Consider the following 22,658-nt stretch of genomic DNA (forward strand, 5'->3'; position numbering starts at 1 on the left):
CCACAAATGGTGCTAAAATGGTGTTGAATTGCCGATTTCATTTCTCTTGCAACAATTATGAAAGATGGTCTACAGTTTCATTTATCAATAGATTGGTAGGGTGGATACTCCTAGCTTAGGAGGACCTCCCACAATATTTGGTAGGAATATATAATGAATATATGATATTAGAAAAGTGACCAAATATTTTCTATATATATTTTTTTGTATTTTATAATTATTGTTATTATTTAACTATGACATCAAGGGTTGGCATTTTTTGTTGACTAACAACCAAACCAGAAAACAAATTCATTTTTTGGTTGGTTTTAAATTTGTATTTTATTCTATCATCAATAAAAACGATTATTCTTTATCACACCTATTTTTCGTTAATATGATTAATTAATATAGGATTTAAACAATAGTTCCAAACTCTCATTCTCACTTTTAGTAATACAATCTCTAACTGTAATGAAATTCAGAAAAAAAAAGGTTAAAAAGTACCCTCTAGTTACCATATAAAGAAACGTATTATCTTATGATCTCTGACCCCTTGTAGTAAAAATACATGGATGTAAGTATATTTCTCACAATTTTAAAATGTCAAAGGTTTCATTATTATCTATCCAATTTTACCATTCATAGCCAAATGCTACGATAAACCACACCTCTCATGAATTTGATTTCGATAAGCTATTTACTTGTGAGTCACCCCCTTACCATATGTCATATGAGGTAGGCTTTATAGTGCAACAATTTGTTGCATATATTGTTTCCATCTTCCTCCCACCTTTATTTTATATATAAAGCAGGGACACATTATTCCACTTTTGAACACTCTAAACCAGATCCAAGGAGGGCAACTTTAAGAATCAAAGCCTGTATCAATTGGACTGGATTTGGTCCAATCCAATCCAGTCCAATGTGAGTCTTGTAATGGATCAGGTCCAATTCAATTCACATTTTGGACGGTTCAATTTAATGTCTGGACCGTCCAATCTGTTTAAACTTGTTTTAATTTAGACTATTTCTAACCTAAACCCGGTTCATTAACACTTATATATTCTTACCTTTTATCAATGGATCAGATATTGGTTCAATCCAATATAAATTTATTATAGATGGACCAGGTCCAATCCAATATGTCATGTTGATCTGTACAATCCATTCAAATTGATTTTGGTTTGGATGGTGTCCAATCCATTGACACCCCTACCAACAAATAGGCACGGTGAAATGGCAACCCCCCTTGAGGGTAAATGGAAGATCAATGTAGATCGACGGAGCAGCATCAAGTATCAACAGCATTGGTTGGGATGGGCGCTGAAGCATATGCTTCTCCATGCTGGCCTGGCGCTGGCGTAGGCGTGCCCCATCGGTCCTTTCTCATCCTTAGAAACTGAGGCCCAATTATCTACCTCACTGAGTGATCGTAAATTGTGGTTTTTGGAACCTCCAAGTTGCATTGTCTCTCATTTACACAAGGATATCCAAACCACTCATGTAGCAGAAATTGGTGTTGGTGCACCCTAATGACACCCAGAGTTCATAAATGGCAGCCTCTGGCTTCCCAAAGTGGGACCTATAAATACAGCCTTTAAGCTATGTTTGATAATAAAAACTCCAGATAACCCAAATTGGCTGTTAGTCGGTTATAGATAGCTTTTTATTATTATTATTTTTTTTGAGTAAAAGATTTAAACCTCCCCTAACGTTTCTCCTAAATACTGCCCATCTTTCAATTTGGACTTAGATCTCCCCTATAAGTGGTGTTAGACGACCAAAACCTCCCATCTGTTGGTTTTCCATCCATATCTATTCTATTAGCAAATGACATAATGTGCAATTTAATTTTTTTTTAAATCCAGTTTTGCCCTTTATTAAATTATTACCCCTTTTTTCCTTCAAGAAAACTTCCCCTTTAGTTGGTTGTGTTTAACGCATCCTTTCCTTCACACTGTTATTGGCTAAAGAAGCAGGTTGTTCTTGGCGAGCAATGAAACAAATAAACAAAGTCTCAGAGAAAATGTGGGCTCATGAATATAATAATGGAGGAGAAGCAAATAGCATTGGAGATCGTTCATTTTCTTGTTGGATGCTTAAAAGGAAATATCTGAAATTTATTAAAAATTTGAATATGGGACTGCAGGTAGTTTTCCAAATATGTATCCACTCAAAGTCTCAAACAATACATATTTGGAAAACAATACAATATCGTTGAAAATGTAAAAACCCAGAACACATTCTGATTTCCTCAGAGATAAAGAAAAACTTGTATGTTTTTTGGAAATCCAAAAAAAAAATCATAACAGTTCTGATTTTCCCGTACGATTTCCTTATAAAAGACCAATAATTAATACATTAATCTTTTGCTGGAAAAACCCAAGACTAATATGAAGGACAATCAAGTTTTCATTATTTCGATGTTAAAGACAATTGGGGTTTTCTCCTAAAACCCATTTAACCCTAGAGTTAATATAGGGGTGTATTAGTCATTTTACTTCTTATGTTAAAGAAAGTGGTTTATGGATCTGACAAGGGAGGTTTAAGTCCAATTTGAAAGATGAGGGGATGTTTCAGTATTTAGGAAAAATCTTAGGGGAGGTTTAAGTCTTTTACCCTTTATTTGATAATGTCATATGTAGATTATTCAGAACACCATGTTCAGACCTGCCTTCCCAAACAGGCCCTTGATCGGTGGTGGAAGTCCTAGTGGACTAGCTTCAATCTGATAGTCATCAGAGTGAGACTCAATGGAACGGTGGACCCCTTCCCTATGGTATCAAGATCCATTCTAGAGCTCCCTATGTCAATCATCTCCTTTTTATTGATGATAGTTACTTGTTTGCAAAAGCAAATTTAGCTGAGACTGGTGAGCTGATTGATACCCTCAATAAGTATGAACAAGCCTCTAGTAAAAAAGTCGACCTGCAAAAGTCTGAAATCTTTTTCAGTAAAAAAAAAAAAAACTCTAGAAAGATTTCAAAAACTCTTAACCAGAACTTTAGGTATGAAAAGAGTGCATCATCTGGGATTTACCTAGGTCTTCCATCAAAAGTGCAAAGTCCAAGGAGACTTCTCACTTTATCATTGAGAAGGTAGCTAAAAGAGTTCAAGGGTGGAAGGAGCAAACTTGCCACTAGCTGGAAAAGAAATTCTGATCAAATTAGTTGTCTCTACCATGCCTGTTCATACCATGTCTTGTTTCCTCTTGGCTAATTGTGTCTGTCAAGCTATTCCTAAATTGTAGAAGGTTTTCAAATGGGGTGATAGAGATTATGGAAGGAAAATTATATGGATAAAGTAAAGCACTTTGGGTAGAAACAAGAATGCTGGTGGTTTGAGTTTTCGGGATCATCAACTTTTCAATAAAGCTCTTTAGCTAGACAAGCTTGGAGACTACTGAATATCCATGACACCCTCCTGTACCAGGTTTTAAAAGCCAAATACTTTGACAATTGTTCCTTTATTGAGGCCCCAATACCTAAACGAAGCTCTTGGGGATGGAAGAGAGAGAGAGAGAGTTAAAAAAAAAAAGGTAATTATGGAGGATTGGTGATGGCAACTTTGTTAAGGTCTGGACTGATCCTTGGATCACAGATTCCCCCGATTTCAAAATTAACTTTGAGAGACTAGTGGAGTGTTCGATAGGTAGAGTTAGTGACCTAATTGGCAGGGATCAAAAGTCTTGGAAGTTTTCCCTGATTCAAGCGTTGTTCCCCAGTCATATAACTAACCAAATTCTGAAAATCTACATCCCAATAGTTGAAATATCTGATAAAGCTTGTTGGACTTTATAAAAAATGGTAGTTTCTTAGTCAAGAGTGCATACTGGGTAGCACACTCGATGAATAATGAAGCTGGATCAGGAATCAGTCGTTCTGAGAACAGGGACTTGAATCTTCGGAAATTAGTTTGGAATTCTATAAGTATACCTGAATGTTAAAGCTTTTATGTGGAAAGCTCTTCATAATGGCATTCCCATCAGAGGTTTACTTACAAAGAGAATTCATCCCTTGGACCCTCTACGTCCACTCTGTCAAATGGAAGTTGAGAGTAGTATATAGTACTATCCACTATCCTAAAGATAGACATATTTGGTACGCATCCTCCATTGGTCTGAGAATGGACCAATCCTCTAGAGTTCCCTTCGCAATTGGTTGGTCACTTGGTTATAAAATAGTGGCATGTCAAGGCATGATCTCAAGTTTTTCTTCTATAATTTTGCTGCTTTATGATAGTGTGTGTGGAAGAGGTGAAATAAATTGATTTTTTCAAAACCATGCAGAAGATCCTCTAATCACTATTAATCTTGCTATTAGGATAGCTTAGGATTCTCTTCAGTTAAAGCATCAACTTCAAGTTCCCTCAGCGGCAAGGAAAATCCGTAGAAGCTCAGTGATTGGTCCCTGTGCTCCTCACGATCATTTAGCTTACATTTGGACAGATGGCAGTTTTTTGACAAATAAATATGGTATTCTCATTTTTGGCACGTCTGGTGAGTTCAAGGGAGCAAAAGCCAAATCCGATATCCCTCGATTGGCTCTCTTCTCTAAGGCTATGGCCCTGCTTAAAGGAGTTTGGCTGGCTATCTCCATTTAATAATCTTAGGTAACTAAGATTTACTAATTTCAGCTCAACTTCCAATGATGCGTGCTTTGTCATCGGCAATACTAGACATGAGCTCTGTGTTTATTCCTCTGTCTTTTTTATTTGTATCCACAGATCTCAGAACTTAGTGGCTCACTTTCTTGCAAGCCGAGAGTGCAAAAAAGATGAACCGGTGGAAGTTTTTCCCCATATCTGTTTCAATATCTTTCGAACGAAAACAAAAAAAAAGGTGGAGCATATATTGAAATGGAAAACCATTAAGCTATTCTATATATGAAAATCACTAAACTATCCAAAGAATCGTGCGTTGAACCTTCTATTCTAGCTGGACATACTCGGTCTACTATTATCCATCTCAACGATGACGAAATCCAATTAATTATTTACAGAAATGCCAATGGATTTGTTCTTCAAATTTGTTAAAATTTCCGGATTATGTTTATTTTCTATGTTTTGATTTAGATGTTTGTTCGATTTTGTTATGTTGACAATCATCACAGAAATGCAACCATCACTTACAAGTTACAGCCATATGACATTTATGAATTATGATAATTGCAGAAAAGAGGGCCTTATCTTGACGATGCAAACTATCGGAGGCCCATCACCATGGGTAGATCTAGATAGCATAGTTACTTTGTGCATGGTTTCAAGATATCATAGAGAATATATGAACGGTGAAATACAACGAAAAAATCAACATAAACCTTACCAATAAATATTAAATATTAAATATTTGAGGCTAATTAAATAAAAGAGCACATACTCCATCCTACACAAGTCGTATCTAATGGCTATTGGCTAATGCTGATACAGAGAGACAACATAAACAGATACTACATAATCAAATCAACACTCGAAAAAGGTGAATAACACCCCAAACCAGCTACACCATGGTAAACTCGAAACAAAATTTCAGTACATGGCATGAATTTGTGCATGATTACAAATCACTGTACAAAGTACAAAGTACAAACAAAGCAGTTACAGACTTATAGGATGTACATCAATAGACAATATAACAAATAAACATACATAAAGAACACCCTGCCCCACCTTAAATAAGAGACAGAGACACTTTGACTAGCAGAATATTACATTAATATAAAACAATGACACAAAGCTTCATTTCAGGCTCCTCCATCAACGTTGTCAATTGTCCCCAAGTAGCAAGGGCACTAGATTAACTTATTTAGACACAGAGACATCATACAGCCACTTGATTCCTTACTGACCGACCAAGTAGTAAAACACAACCAAGATTCAACATCTCCACCAAGAATGCAGCCTTGTAGCTGCTGGAACTTGGAAGCAGACACTTCCTCGATTCAGATGTCACATGTTGAGGCAGGAAAAAAGAATATCTTTTACATTGTGTGAACTGAACATTGAAAAGAGCATGATCCACCATCCCGTTGATGAACCAACAACTCAACAAATGTTATCTCATACAATGGAATTCTACCAGGAACAAAATATAAAATATATACAAGTAACCACCACTATGAGACAAACAACCCACTGTGAAAGAACATAACTCCAACTCCTCCAACCCACATAAAAGCAAATTTACATATCCCATAACCTTCCGAACACACAAGTACAGCCATACAATTTACATCTTACAAAGAATACATCCAATAGATCTGTGCTTATGGGAAGTAACTTGCTTCAAAAGAAACTGGAATTAAATCTTTACTATCACCAATTACAGATGATGAGATGAAAGGGAAAGCCCCTTGTTACAATGTAATGAATAACTCACTCGGATTCTTGTGGAGAGGCAGATCAAACACGATCAAGTACAAGTGTACAACATGTCAAATTTAGTGAGATATATACAACATAGAACACACAAGAATCAAGACTTTTACAAGTTGATCCTGAAGCAGAAAAGAAAAGGAAGGAAAAGAGCTCATTACATGTTCTAACCTAATAGATGTATCCAACTTCTACAAAGAAATAAGATTGCAATTTGAATGCAGAACAGTGGACATCATGTGTAGACCCAAAATTTAACTTCAGTATCCCTTCAAAACTTCATTGTTCTATGATATCTGACTTTCTATAGGATTATCCTTGCAGAAGCACTGGATATTGTCAGTCTTAAGTAGTTTCGAACAAATCATGGACAAACATAAAATCTCTGCTGCAACATAAGGGACAAAAATGCTTAGGAGTTTTCCTTTTCTACACTTATGAGATGTCATAGCCATCATCTGATGAATCAGGCTAAGGCAAGCAATCCAAAATTGTCTTCTTCCAGGTAATCAATATTGGCTGACTCAGTCACAAATATAAAGAATTATCTGCTCCACTCTCCTGAATGTGATGATAAAAAGAAAAATTCCATGTTAAAACACAGAAAATAAACAAGCTAAAGGATGCTATCCGATAATCTCTATCTACCACTCATCATCATCAACACCATGCTAAGAGCCTAAAATTAGCAGACTACCAAGGTCTCATTAGAAGCACTACATCTTGAAATAATTCTTGGTGTATATTACTAGTACAAACTGAGACCCACCATAGCTGTCAAGCCACTATTCCCTTCTTAACCAACCAATCAACTGCACAACCTCATTGATTTTCTAAGTTCTAGGACACAAATTCCTTTATATGCATAGCCAGTATTATGAGATCGATTTCTTTCCTCTAAAATATTATTCTTCCATTTCAATCTTTTGATTTAGATGATACCAATTTTCACCAATAGCGAAAAATGGACCCTTCAAAAGCCTTTGTCACTCTCAATGGAGACCAAGTCAGCAATAAATATGAAAGTGATGAATAAGAGTAAGCCACTGAAAACTTGCTTTACTGGGGTTTAAAATGAGAAACCACAGGTAGACTATTCAAAGAGGATAAAGATGTTTCCTCATCATTTTTCATTAAGAGGCATATTATTTCCTAGTTGCCACAAGAAATTCTAAGAAGATGCTTTAAAGCACTGGTATCATGAAAGGTCTGGGTGAAAAAGATACAGTGGGTTCTGAACCAAGTCCAAAACAAGGAATCTTGCATTCAACATCCTATCACAAAGAATGCAATGTTCCATTGGACTAGTAGTTGCACCAATAGCATGGTTGATGCTTTGGCTAGACAAGAGGTAAACTGGGAACAATTATTTTGAGAGGGTAGCTCCCTTCGCAAACAGTTGTAACAAAGAAAAGATATATAAAACACAAAGGGTAGGTAGTAAGAGCTAGCCTACAAAAAGGGGTGTTTGGTAAATCATTCTTTTTTAACAAATCAATGAAAGTCATGAATTATGATTGTTATCAATTAAAAAAAAATCTAAGAGGTGAACATGATTACAGCCAAAAATGACTGCAGCCAAAAAATGCCCGGGAACCAAAATAAAATTGTTATTGACACTACTTGAAATCTCAAAAAACTAGGAAATGCAAAACTAAGACAAAAAGGTTTATAATAAGGGTGGAAAGCACTGAATCGGCTGGACTAGCTTTCTCAACTAAGCAGCCACCAAATTGAGTTTTCTTCCCTTTTTCTTGCTTCATTTGAGTACAAAGCATAAAAGGTGTCTGATCCTGCTATCAAGGATCTTAGGAGGGTAGACTGGCACTGGTCGGGGTGCAAATCGGGTACCCAAGTTTAAGAATTTACACAGCATCAGGTTCAGGCCCTTAGGCTGGACCCATTCAAAATTTGGCAAATGCTCACTGCAAGCCTGCCCAAGTGTCTGATCCTGCTATCCAGGATCTTAGAAGGGTAGAGTCGTACTGGGGAGAGGGTGTGAAAGTTGAGTACCCAACTTTAAGAATTTACACAACATCAGGCTCAGGCCCTTAGGCTGTACCCATTCAAAATTTGGCAAATGGTCAAGTTTCAGCCCTATAAATTATGATCTGGACAGGTACCCAACCTTTTGGCAATAATTTGCACAAAATGGCCACCCTCAGGTGCAAACCTGCATTTTCATGCTTGTAATAAGCTGGAATGGATTCTCATTCCCAAGGGAGGGGAAGGGAATGGCCATTCCCTCAAATGGCGGAATGATATTCCACCAGGAATGGGAATGGGGTTCCGATTCCGCCCAACCATACAGTTGGAATTAGAAAGGACCATTCAGATTCCAATTCCAGACCCCTATTCCCGCAAACCAAATTGACCCTTAGTTTTCCTCAACTAAATGGGCACTAGCACTAGCAGAAAGCACATTAGGCAGAAAAAATACAAGAAAATTTGTAAATATCTACTCTGGTTAATATATTATTTCCTGAATGGGGAAATCAGTTGTTATCTATTAACCACATTTATGACATGACTAAACATGGTTTAAGCAATAGGTTGCCAAGTCTTAAAATTGAATCAAGTGGCCATGCAACTCAAGAAAGCATCTATTTGAGTACTCATTCTCATATCTTCTAGAATGGAAATGGTGAAACATGATTCATGTAGCTAACCCCATATAGCTGGAACAAGGCATAGACGATGATGATGATTTTCATATTTTTCTCATATTATACAAGTTGCAGAAGTTTACAAAATGTATATAGATTTATATTAATAGTATATAAATTGCAATTCTAGAATGCCTGGAGAATCCTGGACCTATAGTTGTAGTTCTCAAGATAACTTCAATAAATTGACACAGTACTCAACAAAATTGAGTCCAATCCAGTTCAGTCAATTCAAAGACACCTGAGTTACATTTATGGCTTCCTCAAGCCAAAATTCAAAAAGTGTGAATTCACAAAAAAAATAATAATAAATAAATAAATAAATCTAACACTTTTAAGTCTTTTGGAATTAAATAATTTTTGCTAGCACTTCATATACATCAAGCTAAGATGACCAAAGAACAACACATGGAGATCTGGACCCTAGAAATAACATTGTCCCCTTTAAATGCATTCAGAGTTATTCATCTACCAATCTGAGGTCTTAAAATTGCAGAAGAAAACAAATCTTATCAGAATGTAAAACCAAAGAAAAAAGTGATATGTATTTCAACTGGTCTCAAACAAACAAAAGATCAAATGACATTACTACTATTAGTATCTTTTTCCCTGTTTCCATATTTCTCTAACAATCAACTGCTACAATCACAACAAGTACCTCAGCCCAATATCTGTCAATGAATGTACAACTTCAAAGTTTGCAAATATATTAACTAAAAATAATCAATATAAACAAACAGAAGGATCTGAACCTACAAAAGGCAAGAAGTCACTAACACTCAGATGAATCAGTTCCAGAAGCACTTAGAAATACAAAGCTAAAGAAAGATATATAGCAATTAGCAACTTGTCCACTATAAGATATCATCCCATCTGGTTTAGAGCAGCAGCTAAAGAAATATCTAAGGAAGACAAAAATCTGGCACTTATCTGATGACAAGCTTACACACTACCTAAGAGATGAGAACATGAAGGGAAAAACAACTGCTTTTCATGATTGAAACATTTGGAGCAAACTCCAAGACAAAGATAAAAAGACGTGAAAAACACTCAGGAAACAAGAAAAATAAGATTCATGAAACTTTAGTAATAAAAGATGCCATTCAATCTGCTGCTCTAGACACCAACCAAGGCAGATAGTTTGCTTATGCAAGCATTCAAGGAAATTCTGTAACTGATAAACAAACATAAGATTATTGCACATATTACTATAAAAGCCAATGTTTCAAGCATATCTAGGGTGCACCCTAGAAAGCAATTGTGTCATAGAAAGAACAGGTACGACCAAAGGTAAAACCAGTTAAAGACCAGGACTGCAATATAGTGAGAAAATCTAATCCCCACAGAGAAAATCCACATGGGAATGCTACTAAAAAGCTAGTAATTGTTTTTAAGCACACAAGCACTAATTGCCACTTCTAATCATGTTCTATAGGAAGAAGCACAATAGTTGAGGGAATCCATTCTTCCCTCTCAAGCCACAGAAGTGGAAAACTTACTCTTTCCATTCTGAAGTCACACTCCTGCATGAGGCCAAAAAGACCAGAAGGGTGCAATGATCAACGAAGTTGTAGCCATTGATGAAACACGATAGCAAGTCTGAAACCAGTGACTTTCAAAAGACCTGTTAAATTACTTCCAACAAAAAGTTGGCAGGAACCACCAGATTGTGTCACTCTGATGGCAGACGCCGTCTCTTCCCATAATCTGCATTTCTTGACCGAGACCTGTATTCTTCTTCTTGCATCATCCGGGACTTGCTGTGAGACCTAGAAGAATTCTGCCCCCTATCCCAGTCATCCTCATTATCCCAGTCACGTTCTCGCTGTCGATGTTCCCTGTAAGCATCTTTTTCTTCCTTGTACCGGTGCTCCCTATCAGACCTGTCCCAGTCCTGGTCCCTCTCATCACGATGCCTCCTCTCAGAGTTCCCTGACCAGTCACGCTCATTACCCCTGTCCTTCTCCCGTGTGGCAGCATTAGACCGTCCCCCTCCTCTTTCATGACCTGCCTCTCCATAACCATAGTCAGATGCTCCATCATCACCGCCATAACTTGATTCCCCTGTCCTTCTCCCATGATCTTCTCCTGCCCATCCAGCCATGCTTGTATCAGTCCACATTCCTGCATGGTGCGCTTCCATCCCACTAGTACCCATCATTCCCATACCATTTGCTGACATACCCCGGCCAAAGAAGGCGGGGTTGACATGAGGTGCCACCCCAGGAAGTGCCATAGTATTAACAGCTGGGAATGAAGGAACCATGCCAGGAAATGCAGGACCTGAAAAGCCTCCATATGCACCTCCTCGACCCATATATGTTGGATCAAATCCTGCACCCATCATACCCTGTGGATGCATCATTGCACCAGCTGGACCTGCCAATGCAGGACCAGTAAGAGCTTGTACATAAGGTCCTCCAGTGGCACCTGTTCCAATCCCCCCAGTGCTTCCAACCATGCCCTTTGCTCCAATAGCCCCACCTCTGCCCCTCACTGCTCCACCCCCTGGACCTCTGTTGATCATTCCATGACCCCCTCGACCCCATGGAACCTTGCCATAATTTCTTGCCACTTCACCGGCTGGATGATTCATTCCACCACCCCTCCCTACCCCATCATTCATAAATCTCCTTCCCTGTGGCTGAGACTGAGATTGCATTTGGGTTTTGTTTAGATAAGCAGCACCCATCTGCTTCAGTGTCTGTGCAGATGCAAAAGCCACCACGCAAGCTCGACCATTGAAAACATGTCCTTTCATCCCCTCCTTGCATGCAGCTGCAGCAGCTGGATCATAGAATTCAACTTGGCAATAGCCTTTGGATTTTCCACTAGCCCTTTCATCAAAGAATTTGATTTCCTTGACCCTCCCATATTGAGATAGCACATTTTCAAGCTCAGCGTCAGTAGTCCACCAATGCAGTTCCCCTACAAAAAGCATGGTCGTACCATTCTCTACCGCTTGCCGGTTCATATTTTCATTAGCCATTGGGCGGTTCATATTAACATTCATGTTCATTCGATTAGATGGCATCTGTGGAGCACTTCTAGGACCAGCGGTGCCTGAATCAGGTAACGATGAAGATTCACCTGCAAATTTTCCTGACATCTGACTAGGATCAGCCCCAACTTTCGGGGGAATAGGTGCTGATCCTCGAAACCCCAAATTTCCTCCTTGAGCATTAGGACCCATCTCCAAAGGCCTCCCCTTCTGTGAAACTCCATCTGGGTAATCACCAGTTCCCTCTTCCAATCCATTACCAGCAGAGAAGCCTCCTTTTTTCTGCTCAGAAAAACCAGTTACCATATTGGAACCCTTCCCTTCCAAACCAACTCCTGGGATGCTTACCTCTTGTGATCCACCAGGTTCGGGAACCCTTGATCCAGCACCGTCAGTCTTTTGAGCTTGTATTCCACCATTCCCAATACCACCTAACGGGACTATTGCCTCAGGGCGCTGCAGTTTGAGGAAACCATCACCAACGTTCACATCGTTATAGAGATCATCGTATTCATCGTCTTCCCCCATCATCTCCTCTTCTGCAAGTGCAGAGATTGCTCCACCACCCTGATACTGGATCTTCTGACCTCCTCCATACTCTTCATCCCCGTAGTCTAATTGCTCTTCAGCCATGGGGTCCATTTATGTTGTCTCCAGAAGAACAAATTTACCGATATCTCTTAACTGCACCTAATAAGCAAGCGTATGAGAAACGGGGAGAGAGATCATGCCCCATTTAATAAATCGAGGAAAAGCCATAGAATTTAACCATCCATCGAGTACAACACATACAAGAGGGGGATAAAATAGAAACCTTTAGCTAGCATCCATAGAGAACTCAAATAACAGAGAAAATTTTGATCATGGAACGGATCAAATAAAGGAGCGGATCTCCAAAATCGGACGTCATTACCCAAAACAGTGTGCGTATGTGTGTCTGTGAGAGGGAGGAAGGGATCCATTAGAACACTAGGAAAAGCAGAACACGAGAAACTCTGTGTGACCCACCCAGGGAACCTCACCCAATTCCTAGAAAATAATAATGATAACAGACTAATTGAGAATTATTTGCTACCCAGGAAACAGCTAACAAGAGCAACAGAAATTGCCAAAGTTTCCAATACCCACCCAAAAAATCGAAAAGACGAAAAATACAAAGAATCAAACTATTAAAGTGCATGTCCCTAATTTCATTATGAAAAGTAGGAATGAAGAACGCGCACGGTGCACGCACACCTTAGCATATTGCATATAAATGTCGAGCAGCTAACCTACTGAGAACACAGACAAATAAAATAAAACCAAACGAACAAAAGGTGGATCTAAGATAATGCTAAAGAAGATTATTACCAGGAAATGCGACCACCACAAAGTCAGTGCGACGGGAATGAAAAAAGTTGCGAGGCTTTCCGGTGTTGATGTTTTGGATAGGCTGCAGATAGATCGAAGATGGTTAGAAGCTTCCTCACTCTTCTCTTCTGCCAAATCCTGGTTTTCCACCCCCTTAGCCGCCAGGGTTGTCCTGTAAAGCTACAAGAACAAAAGACGGGCTTCTGTCTCTCTCCGATCTTCTTTTTCCTTCAGCTCTGCTAGTACCCTTAGGCCTTATCAAAATCCAAGAGTTGAGTCTTCAACATTCATGGAGTTATTATCATCCATCTAACAACCAATAAAATCAACAATATTTGTCCTTAATCAAACCTCAGTTGTCTAATCTGAATCAATATTAAAAAACAATATAAAATAGAATAAGGAAAAGTGCAGATAACTTCTTTTAATTTGGCTAGTCTCACTTTAGTCCTCAAACTTAAAAATTAACCAATCTAGTATCTAAAATTATAAATTAATAAATTTAAAATAATTTTTTAAATTACCTTTATGATTTAGTTAATTAATTAATTGTACTTTTATTGTTTGAAAATTGATTAACGCTGTCTTACTGTCTTTTAGAATTGACTAATACTTCTTTATCGTTAGCACACCTTAATATTTTCATTAACAAAAATATTAAAAAGAATATTTTATCCTTTATTTTTCTTCAAATTTTTAAAATAAAACAGGGAAAGGAAAGAGATACTACATTTCGAAACCTGATTTCTTCTTCCCACTACAATGCAGGTGATGGACGGTTTCTGGAATCGGGAAGATAGGAATGGAAATGTGATATTTTGTTTGGTGAATATGCATTGTGTTGCACGTATGAATTTTTTTCATATTAATTAGTTGAATTTTAGATATGTCATAATTAGGATAGAGATTGAAAGTTAATAAAAGTAACAATAAAGTAAACTTAAATTCTTGTACTAAATGTACACTTGCAGAAAATTTAAATTACAATAACAATTATTACTACTACTACTAATGAATTTTGTATTTCATTTCTGTCAAATAAAAATAATTCTTATTTTATCAATTATTTTTATTTAATATGATGATTATGTAACATTAGAAATGTTCCAAAATGTCTTTAATAAAACTATAATTTTTTATCTTTTGTGTTCTATCTTTTTTTAAATATTTATTATTCAATTATGACATCGTGAATTTCTTTGAAAAGTTGGATTGTTAGCCCACCATTTAAATAAAAAAACATATTTTTTACTTATCACACTTAATTTTTATTTAACATAATTAATATATATTTTTATTATTTTTTAAATATTTATTATATAACCATTATATCATCGATTAATTCATTTGACCCAAACCACTAACCCACGACTCAAAAGGAAAAATAGTTTGATTTCTAGGTTGACATTAAATTTTGTATTACATTTCCATTGTTGATAGAATTATATCTTATGCATAATATTTATTTTTGTGATTCTTTGTATTTTCTAATTTTAAAAATTTTATTATTTGACTATGGCATTATTTCATTTTTAGGTTGATTTTAATTTTGGCATTCCATTTTCATCATTTACAAAAATACTTCTTTCATTTCATACTTATTTTTGTTTAGTATAATGAGTATACAATATTAATGACATGGCCAGTTCTTTTTTATTTTTTTGTATTATATATTTTATTTATTTTATTTTTTTATTATTTAATTATGTCATTATTTATTAACGGATTTGACCCCAAATGGTTGAATTGTTTACCTACCACCGAGAGGGAAGAAAATGGTTTTATTTTCAAATTATTTTTCAAAATATTTATTTTTATATTATTAAAATTAAGGTTATGTATTTAATTAGTACAATTAAATGATGAGAAAAATATATCTTAAATATAGGATTTAATAAGAGAATACACCTTAGATATAAGATTTAATGAGAAATAATAAGAAAATAGTTTTACTTCCAATTGGTTTAAATTTTACATTTCATTTCCATAATTAATAAAATCATTTCTTATTTATCATCAATTTTACATTTCATTTTTATATTATTAAAATTAAGATTATGGATTTAATTAGTACAATTAAATGATGAGAAAAATATATCTTAAATATAGGATTTAATAAGAGAATATACCTTAGATATGAAATTTAATGAGAAATAATAGGAAAATAGTTTTACTTCCAATTGGTTTAAATTTTACATTTCATTTCCATTAATATAATAATATTATATGTAATATATGTAAAACATAACTATGATATATGTAAAATATAACTACACTATTTATTGATAAAATATGTATTTTTGCACACACACATAGTGTTGACGCAGAGTGGTTTGACTCGTTTGACCTTGACAGTCGAACTGGTGACCTATGACCCGAAGGCAAAAGTGATTCGACCTCCAGGTATGTTTTTAAAATATTGTTTTATCATACTTATTATTGTTTAATATATAAAATATATGATGCTAAAAATGTTTCCATTTTTTTAATTTCTATATTCTTTTGCATTTTATATATTTTTTGAATTTTATTATTTAACTGTGGCAATATGGATTAGCCCATTTGACTCAATTGGTTTAATTTCTTACCACCACCTAGATAAAAAAACTATTTTTCCACATATATTTAAGTAGTATAAGTTTTTATGTTATTGAAGTTATTAATTTATTATGTATGTATTTAATTATAGAATTTAATGATGAGAAGAAACAAAGAAGCATTAAATATATGATTCAATGAAGGTGAATGCTAATTAATACCTTAAATGTTGGATTTAATGAGAGATAGTTGAATGCATTGAATATCTTAAAATTAACTCTTTTCAACTCATTTAATATCAATAACTATTTACCCTATTTGCCCTCATTTTTTTATCAATAAATATAAATATAGAGGGGTAAATTTTCTCATCACAAAATTCCATAAATATTCTTGAGACTATTCGTACTTTTTTAAAGTAGTATAGATAATGGCCAATGTGGAGCCACAACATGTATCTGATTTCTTTTCCTTTTTTTTTTGTATTATAGAGTAACAAAAGAACTACATACAGTAATGATTACTACATGAACGCCATTGGACTATACTAGTAGCCAGTAGGGGTGTTAATGAACCGGTTTTGGTTTGGATCCAATCCGATCCAAACCTTATCAAATTGGATCTGGACAATTCATTATAATTATTGAATTGGACAATTCAAAATAAATTGGTCCATATTCTTATTGGTTTGAATTGGACCTAAATTAAATTTCCAATAATCCGATAATGAGGCGAAACCCTTGTCCAATTTGAAATCAATCAAAACTGAAGTAAACATAAAATCGCTTTTATGAAATTACTTTTACAAAAATACTTACAAAAGCACTTTTATAAAAGTATTTTTACAAAAGCACTTTTATAAAAATACTTTTATGAAAGCACTTTTACAAAAGTAGTTTTATAAAAGTACTTTTATGAAAGCACTTTTATGGAAGTACTTTTATAAAAGCACTTTTATGGAAGTACTTTTATGAATGTAGTTTTATAAAAATACTTTTATGAAAGCATTTTTACAAAAGCACTTTTATGGAAGTACTTTTTTAAAAGCACTTTTACGAAAAATACTTTTTTAAAAGCACTTTTACAAAAATACTTTTATAAAAGCACTTTTACAAAAATACTTTTATAAAAGCACTTTTACGAAAATACTTTTATAAAAGCACTTTTATGAAAATACTTTTACAAAAATACTTTTATAAAATCACTTCCATGGAAGTACTTGTCTAAAAGTGCTTTTATAAAATCACTTTTATGAAAGTACTTATCATCAAAGCACTTTTATAAAAGTGCTTTTTCAATGTCAAAAGTGCTTTTATATAATTTTTGATATTTCATTCGGTTTAGATTGGATCTATTTTGATGGATTGGATTAGATTTAATTTGTATTGGATTTGGGCTGAATTGGGTCCAATCCATTTGTAAGTGGTCTAACATTGGACTGGATCGGATTGGACCAAATCTAGTCCAATTGACACCTCTATATACCAGGTATATCTCCCCATAAGACATATAGAAGCTCCAATGGACTATACAGAGGCATGTATCTGATTTATATAATATGGATGAATAACCTTGCCATTAAGATAGTGCCTGTATTAAGAACGATGACAATGGTGAGTTGGCAACCTTATTGTATTTTAGATTATTTTGTATGTATTTATACTGCTGAGCTTACTACTATCTATTAGACTTAGATCAAATGAGACGGTCAAGCTGGCTCTTCTGTGAACCGCCCGAGTCAAGCATATAAACTTTTGTCACACACAAAAAAAAAAGATGAGGGTTTTTCAATAACCACCTTACCAAAACTTAAGACTAGACTTGGCAATTGGGTTGGGTGGGTTAGGTTTGGGTTGGGTTAAAAATACTTCGGATTGATTTCGGGTTGGGTTGTCAAATGCTAGACCCTGACCTTAAATGTTTGGTTTAGGGTTAACCCATGGGTTAATAATTGAAATTTTTAAAAATATAGAAAAAATACATGAAAATGCCAAAATTAAAGGAATTAACCTTAAAATTCCAAAAATAAAATAAAAAAAACTTTAACGTTTAATAATTCAAAGAGTAAACAATAAAGAGTAAAGACTAAATAGTAAAGATTAAATAGTGAAAACTTCTAACAATGCATAAATAATCTCAATTAGACCTAACAATTGGGTCAACGGGTTGACCCATAATCCAATCCAACCCAACCCATTTCTCTCTAGGTCAGGTCGCATCAAGTCATTCTCAAATTCAGATAGCTAAATATGAGACCCTAACCATGTTTTTTCGGGTTGGGTCAACTTTTTGCCAGGTCTACTTACGACAAATTAATAAAATAATTGAACATTGTATATTTATATTTTTTAATATTCATATAAACTTATGTACCTAGCGTTTAATAATTTATATTAAAAATGCAAATAAGGTGACTTTAACCTAGGTGAGCAACAAGCACTTTTGTACCTCAGCAGATTCAGTATCATCTGTTACTTCATATGGAAAGCAAGGAACAAATGCATATTAAAAAATAGACAAACCGGATCCATATCATGTCATACAGATGGCATCCCAATTCCCCCTAAGACACATCAGCCAGCATAGGCAAAGTCATCGCACCATCTCACTATCACAGTCCATGCCAACCTTACATGTCGATGGCTCCTTTGATCCTAATATAGGATATGCAGGATGAGGGTTCATCATCCAACATGCGCAGCGTCAACTCTATATTGCAGAAGGGAAGCCTAGCTGGGCCATCAGCAGCTATGATGCCGAAACAAGAGCTTTCTTAGGAGGGCTGCAAGCAACACAATCACATGGTATTACCCATCTTTTGATTTTCTTAGATAGCTCAGCCTTAATGGAGTTTGCTACCATAGATAAACCAATCCAATGGTCTGATCATCTCCACCAAAACTGTTTACAAAGACTGATTTCATCTTTTAAAGTTATTGAGTTTGTACATATAAGTAGAAATAACAATCAAGCGGCCCATCTTTTTGCTTACATTTCATGTAAGGGCCACTTATCACTACACTACAATGGAGCTAACTCCCCATTTAAGACTCGTATAACTAATTCAAGGCTGCTTCTTTTGACAAAAAAAATGTATAAAAGACAATAATAAGATGGATGGAAAAAGAAAGCAAAAGTCCTCTACAGATTAAAATTAATTAACTAGAAATGATGTTGCATGTATATGACAGAAATGATACGGAGGAGCCAAAAATATGAGAAGGGACCAATAGATATATACAAGTTTATTTTTTATCAAGGTTGCGTTTGGTGGGGCTTAAAATAAATACTTATTGTGTTTTAGAAGGGATCATTTTATCATATATCATGGTATTCTTTACCACTTACGAGTAATACGAAAACCCATTAGACACATAAACAATCACCCCATCACATTATTTTAGAAAAAAAAAGGGGTAGCCCATGAATTTATCATACTATTACTAAATATCATGGTTTAGAAAAACGATCTGAAAATGGAATCGTTATGGCCATTGATTTCCGGGTTGACGGTTTAATCATCTGGTTCGAATGGATGGCCTGTTATGATAAAAAAAAAGCTAAAAATAAAAAATGGTCAAAAACCATTGAATGAATCGACAGGTCGACGGTTTGATCACCTAGATCAACAGGTTGTTGACTTTTTCAATGATTTTTGGCCAAAGACTATGTTTGTGGTAAAACAAAACCGGATGCCTAAACGATTCCTAGACCAAGCGGTCTGACCATCTGAATCAACGGCGGTTCGAAAACCATACTAAATATTAATAGGGCACCCCATCCATTTATCATATTATTGCTGAAAATAATATGATGGCCCATCAATCTATCATGTTATTAAACAAAATAGTAGGGCAATCAATTAATCGTCACTTTATAATCCATTACAATCTAGTTGAAAAAAAAGGATAATCAACCAATTTATCAAATTATTCTTGCATAACAATAGGATATGGATATCCCATCAACCTATCACATTATTCTTGATAGAATAATAGAATAACTCATCAGTTTAACATATTCCTATTGAAATATAATAGGATAACTCGTGATGTTAATATATTTTTTTACTATAAACCATGATGTTTGTGTTTTCTTATACCAAGTGTTTGTTTGTATGTTTGAGATAATGGGCGATGGGATAAGGTAGAAACTCTTCTACCTGTGAATGGTATCTCTCTACCATCATGATATGACCCACATTATATTTAGACACAAATTGTTTTTAAATAAACAGAATTATTTTCTTGATTCTAGAGGACAAATGTATCAATGGCTGTATTTGGTTTGAAAGAAAAATTAAGGAAAAGAAAGGAAAAAAAAGATGGGGAAACCTATACAAATTTTGGTTATACATAGGAGTTTAGGCTCAAAAAGACCGTATGGCAGCAATTATAGAGTTAGCAACACGTTTGGATGCCAAGAAATTCTCTTAATGGGCTCAAATGGGCTAAAAAATGAAGTTTTTTGTTCTAGGTTTATTTATAGATGATATAGTGAAAACTTGTATTTCTAATGAAAAAAGCACTTTTTTTTTTGTTACCAAGCAAATCTGTTGTAAATGGAAAAAGCTACTTGGAAAAGCACCTCACCAAGCACTCAATAAGTACTTTTTTAAGAAGCACTTCTTAACTCTTATGAAGCCCATTTTAGAGGGGAAAACCAACCATTGGCCATTGCTAAGCGCAATCTAAGTTTTCTCGACCTTAATAGTTATTAGTTAGAGTAATGACAGCAATGACAAAGAAAAAAATCATCCAATTAGGCCTAGGGGGCATTTAACAACATAATTGATTTTGTTTTTGAACAACTCAATAACTGACTACTTCTCGACATCTCTTAATTGAACACAAAGATGGATTACTTTGATTATTGTTACATTTTACCTTAATCCGTTATTTAATATCAATATCCGATTAGTTTAATTGTAGGCTCTTCGTGGCACGGCCAATGGACCTTACATGCAGCATTCTGCGTAGACCCCACCCCTTAATCCCTCTCTGTGATGTGGTGTAATATGTAATACCGAAAGACATGATCTATTTGTGTAATTTAAAAAGTGATGCTATAGTTCTTTTAGGCTTATAGTTAGAAATATGATGTGACAACTCGTTTAAAGTGTTTTGGTGGAATGTGTCATGTCTGTGGGCGTTGTTACAATACGGAACTTCTGATTTCTCTAACACTTATATATATAAATCTGAGGCATTTGCGTTGCTATTCTTTTATGAAACATACATTGTGTATAAGCAATGGTTATGGTACATCCTATCTCGTAAAGGACTCCCGATTTGTTTTTCACAGAATGCGCCTTATACCCACTCCGGATCTATTCATTACGGAACGTCTCATGTTTGTGTTTAGGGTTTCTAGCATATATAAGGGCAATTTTTTGCCTTTATATCAATGAAAAATAATATTTTTATATAATAATTAAAATGGGATAGTTTTTTTGGAATAATATCAAGAAAGGGCAGTGGACACTATTGCGTGTCTTTCTCATCCGCCTTTGTATTTATGCGAATGGATCATAACATTTCAGTCAAATAATAACTGAAATTGCAAAAAGCAATTTCACGTCCCAAAAAGCAAACAGGTGGCCACATTTGAGGCTTTGACTTATTTAACGATCTCTGACAAGGTGTAAAGGAATTCATTGTTGTATTGGTGGCACCATTGTAAGATGTACGGAGGAAGGTGAAGACGAATGTAGGCCAATTCCTTTTGCTTCATTGTAGTTTCATATATATATATATAGAAAGAGAGAGAGAGTTCGGGTTTGAGGTTGGCTGAAATCGTGAAGTTATTGACGTCACTTTGACTAAAGAAGCACGAAGACATTTCAATGTGCCACCTATAATTTTACATAACATGGTTTCTCTTGAGGATATGGTCATAGTTGCCGCTGGTGACCTTAACCTACCGCGGCAATTTAGATGGATGTGGTGATGAAAAAATCATGTTCCATTCACATGAATGCAGAGAGCCGGAGGAGGAAGATGAACAAAAGTGCTCAATGCCATCTCTTGATATTTTTTTCCCAAAAAGCTATCATATTTTAATTATTATATTAAAATATTATTTTTATTGATATTAAGGGCCAAAAGTTGCCCTTTATCTGTCAGAAACCCTTGTATTTATCATCAAAAATATTTATATTCATATGTTGTCGATCAGCCCAGTTTGAAAGGAGTATAAATACATATACAAATACGTGGACCGTAGAACTTTGCATTTTGTATATATTTACACTGCACATTTGTACCTGTATTTATGCGCTTTCCAAACTGGGTTGATGACAAGGCCTTTCAGAGAAAATCCGATTAAACGGGTTCGGGATCCACCATTTAACTACCATTACGAACCCCATGATCCGGATAAAAAGATCCAATCCAGTTCCGTTTTTGTTTTCCTCTCTCAAAAATCAAAACATTGGCATTGAAGATTTTTTTGATGGATCATTTGGCATACTGAAGATCGAAGAGCAACGATGAATATAGAAGGATTAAATAATAAGGGAAGCATAAGATTCCTTTTTTTGTCTTTTATAAGTAAAAAAAAAAAAATCTTCTGTCACTGTCAGGACTAAAGACGGAGGTAATCTAATGATAGAGGGGTTCCGATGGATATAACATGTGACAACACGTGGCAAAAGATGCATAAAAAGTCTTCAAAGCATATAAGATTAGTGCTGGAATTAACAAAAAAAAGGGAGATAGAGAGATCCATTTGATCGACAAACTCGTGGT

At 35.1% G+C, this 22,658-nt stretch overlaps 1 protein-coding gene across 2 annotated transcripts; it reads right to left on the bottom strand.

Moving 5' to 3' along the window:
- Window positions 1–6,259: 6,259 nt before the first annotated feature.
- On the bottom strand, window positions 6,260–13,733 carry LOC104593288 (uncharacterized). Of its 2 annotated transcripts, none has more exons than XM_088901699.1 (2): window positions 13,372–13,668; window positions 6,260–12,705 (listed from the first exon to the last, which is right to left on the bottom strand). In XM_088901699.1, exon 2 carries the CDS (start codon window positions 12,661–12,663, stop codon window positions 10,693–10,695), a length of 1,971 nt encoding a protein of 656 aa, XP_088757825.1. In that variant the 5' UTR covers window positions 12,664–12,705; window positions 13,372–13,668; the 3' UTR covers window positions 6,260–10,692. The 2 variants fall into 2 exon arrangements, with proteins under 2 accessions (XP_088757825.1, XP_088757826.1); XM_088901700.1 differs by having other exon boundaries at window positions 10,572–12,711; window positions 13,372–13,733.
- Between the last annotated feature and the right edge of the window lie 8,925 nt (window positions 13,734–22,658).

The sequence above is a fragment of the Nelumbo nucifera genome, chromosome 3, assembly GCF_055504915.1.
Source record: "Nelumbo nucifera cultivar China Antique chromosome 3, China Antique-T2T, whole genome shotgun sequence".
In the NCBI taxonomy this organism is placed as follows: domain Eukaryota; kingdom Viridiplantae; phylum Streptophyta; class Magnoliopsida; order Proteales; family Nelumbonaceae; genus Nelumbo; species Nelumbo nucifera.